The sequence below is a fragment of the Equus caballus genome, chromosome 11, assembly GCF_041296265.1.
Source record: "Equus caballus isolate H_3958 breed thoroughbred chromosome 11, TB-T2T, whole genome shotgun sequence".
Classification (NCBI taxonomy): Eukaryota; Metazoa; Chordata; class Mammalia; order Perissodactyla; family Equidae; genus Equus; species Equus caballus.
In genome coordinates, this window is record NC_091694.1 from 46,792,291 (window position 1) to 46,795,748 (window position 3,458).

A 3,458-nucleotide genomic window follows, 5' to 3' on the forward strand; every position below is an offset into this window, starting at 1 on the left:
TTCCTGTGGTCAAGACTTACCTCTGTGTCACTTCTTTCTGTATCTTCCAGTCCTGGCCTTAGAAGCATCAATAAGCACTTTAAAAGGCAACTAGGAAGATGTAAGTAATGTCTCTAAGTTGGATATAAAGTTTATATCCATAACATTTGCTTCTCTCAAACACAAGCCATTGAGATTATCGTCACACTTCAGGTCTTTTGATTTAAACCGAGTCTTGAGAATGAATGCTTCTATCAAAGTTTTCTTGTTATTTTGTTATTGGCTTCCTTGAATGGAGATATAGGGAAAGTAGAAGCAGTGGAAAGCTGTCTCCTAGGTCCCACCTAACTCTTCCTACATACCTCTTCCTCTAAAGAACCTCCTCACACCCTCACTTCTGCAAGGATGCACCAGTGCTCAAGAACAACACTCCTTTGACCACAAGAATACCCTTCTGCTCAGCTGTCATTGCTTCTGGGTAACTCTTACTCTGGTCAAAGTTGAGATGTAGGACACAACAAAACTCAAAGACGCAGAAAATTCTCAGAACTCGAAACTCTTGGGGCATGGAACTCCAAGAAGGGGTTTCCTAAGGCTGTCCCCAGGGTCAGGATGGAGGCAGAGATCTGAGAATCATCTTAGAGGACATCATGGAGAGATTGAGCACATGTAAAAGCCCTTCTTCTGTCTGGCATCCTGCTGTGCGCACCTCCCTCTCCTCTCCTTTGCCCTGTCCAGTGCTTCCTGCTGCCCTCTGGGTTCCCAGGGCCCAACAGGCTCATCCATGGTTGCTCCTTCAGCTCTACCCAACTATCACTTAATGTGCTTCCCAACTCAAAGCTTATCCATCCTGTGGGGAGCAGAGAAGCCTAATTGCTTTACTTGAGGAGTGAGTGTCCCATCTGCCCTTGTCCCGACCAGATGACTCACCTCATTGAGGCCTCCTCTCTGGACCTATGGGCATTTTAGTTTGCAACCCCTGTGTTAAACCTGTCTTAGATGTGTCTTTGATATGATATGTGCACTCTCCCTGACACTAACAATGGAACAGGTACCCACATTGTACATTGAGTGCATGTAGATAACCATATTTACTAAACTCTACTTTAACTTACCATCATTCCTGAGTTTCCATGTGTCACTGGTCGAGTTTCCCAGAAGCAGACTGAGACAGACTTTACAATGGAGGAGGTTTATTGGAGAGTGCTCTCAGAATTGAAACCTATGCTGGGAGCAAGGAGTTACGGAAGGAAAACTGGATGCAGGGAGAAGTTGCCTGTGATGTCTGAGATGATCCTACAGGGAGCTCTGGAGCTGAGATAGCCCTTCAGAGTCAAATTGAGGCAAGGTGGCCAGGCCTTTATACTCTCCTTTGACCAGTAATGGGATTTAGGCAGCGCCCTAAGGAGAAACTCAACCTTAGGCGAGGTGCCTCTCCTTAGCCATGGGCAATTCCTGGAGAGGGAAACAGCTGAAAACTATCACCTGCTGACTCTGTGGGATATAGGCTCTGTGTCTTCTATTCTTTGCAACCTGTAGGCCCAGCCATCCTTCAACATTGTAAACACTTAGCATGGACATGTTAGATTGAATTGATGTGTTAATCTGATTAACTCTAGTTAGAGAATGACTTACTTTTAGTAGGGCTCATTTGTTTCTACTCCAACCAAACCACAGGTGTCTAATTCAGGTTCTAGGTCCCAAAGCCCACATCCCCTGGCACCAAAGCTGACCTAACCCTGCCCCCTACTACAAAGACACCTCCGCAGGAGTTGTTTGAGAGCCCTGGCCACTTCCTTGTTCCTCAAGCTGTAGATGAGCGGGTTGAGCATAGGGGTGATCATGGTATAGAAGACAGAGACCACCTTGTCCTGTTTGGAGGAGTGGTAGGTCTGGGGCCTCATGTAGGTGATCATGGCGGCCCCGTAGAAGAGGGAGACCACTGCCATGTGGGATGAGCAGGTAGCAAAGGCCTTCTGACGACCTTCAGCAGAACGCATACAGAGCACAGCCACTAGGATCTTCAGGTAGGAGGCAGAGATGACAGAGAAGGGCAGGAGCAGCATGAGGATACAGCAGACATAGATCATGGTCTCGTAGAGAGAGGTGTCAGCACAGGCCAGCTTGAGCACAGCAGGGACATCACAGAAGAAGTGGTCAATCTCCTGGGAGCCACAGTAGGGAAAGCTTAGAGTGAAGACAGCCTGAATCAGCCCATCTACCAGGCCAAAGAGCCAGGAGCCTGATACCATGAGCCAGCATACACGGCGGCTCATGACCACTGAGTATCTCAGGGGATTGCTGATGGCCACATAGCGGTCATAGGCCATGAAAGCCAGCAGGAAGCACTCACCCCCTGTGAGGGTAAGGAAGAAGAGGATCTGGAGCCCACAGCCTGTGAAGGAGATGGAGCCATGGCCCATGAGGAAGTCAACGGCCATCCGTGGCACAATGGTGGAGATGAGCATGAGGTCCATGAGTGACAGCCAGCTGAGGAAGAAGTACATGGGGGTGTGCAGGTGGGGGCTGACATTGATGAGGAGGATCATGAGCCCGTTGCCAGAGAGAGCCATCAAAAACATGATCATGGTGATGGAAAAGAGGAAGATGTGGAGTGGCGAGTGGGTGAAGAGGCCCAGGAAAATGAAGTGGGAGATGAGAGTCTGGTTTCCCACCCAGACCATTGATCCTGCAGAGGGATGCGCCAGAGGCAGAGTTGGGGTCTGGAAACAGGAGGTTTAAGTTTAGGGCCATACTACTGAGGACATTACAACTTTACCCAATGCATTGCCCTCTTTAATTGGTACTCGGTTTAGAATAATAGGCAAGCCCTCATTAAGAAAAAGGATCTCTAACAGAGATGCAGGTTATTGTTGTTGTTTTAACTTCTACGACTTTCTGCACATAAGTGAGAAGCAAATTTTAAGCTATTTCTTGCTAAAACGAGCACTGCTTCTGCCTCTGCTAGGAGCTGTTCTGTTCTCCAGCCCTCATAATTGCTTCTCCTAGAAAGCTCTAGGCCAGCCTTACCCAAGGATTTGATTTTTCAGGAAAAGGTACTAAAGTGGCAAAGACATTTACCAGCTGTGTGAATGGGACACTTGTATAACCTTTCTGAAAATCATTCCCTTATATTAAATTGAGATAACAATATTATCTTATGAGGTGATTGCAAAGATTGAAGATGATAGCAAGCAATGTCCAGTAGTTTAGAAGTGATGACAGCTGACATGACTTGAGTATTTCTCATGTGCCAGGCACCCAGTGAGCACTCTGCCACAACCTTGCATTTAACCCTCATAACTGCCCTGAAAAATTGATCATTACCCGCATTTCACAAGTGGGGAAACGTAAACAGAGGGAGGTTTATTAATTTTTTCTTTTCCTATATGAAAGCTTAAAGTATTTCCGAAGTAGCTTAGTAAATGAGAGACTAGAGGAAATCCAAAAGCCCAACACAAAGGAAACACTAAGTAAAT

At 46.8% G+C, this 3,458-nt stretch overlaps 1 protein-coding gene across 1 annotated transcript; it reads right to left on the minus strand.

Moving 5' to 3' along the window:
* Positions 1-1,712: 1,712 nt before the first annotated feature.
* On the minus strand, positions 1,713-2,663 carry OR2T86 (olfactory receptor family 2 subfamily T member 86). Its single transcript, NM_001391638.1, has one exon. It carries the CDS (start codon positions 2,661-2,663, stop codon positions 1,713-1,715), a length of 951 nt encoding a protein of 316 aa, NP_001378567.1.
* Between the last annotated feature and the right edge of the window lie 795 nt (positions 2,664-3,458).

Coding starts and splice junctions, on each gene's coding strand:
- OR2T86 (NM_001391638.1), bottom strand. CDS start 2,663: ATGGTCTGGGTGGGAAACCAGACTCTCATCTCCCACTTCATTTTCCTG.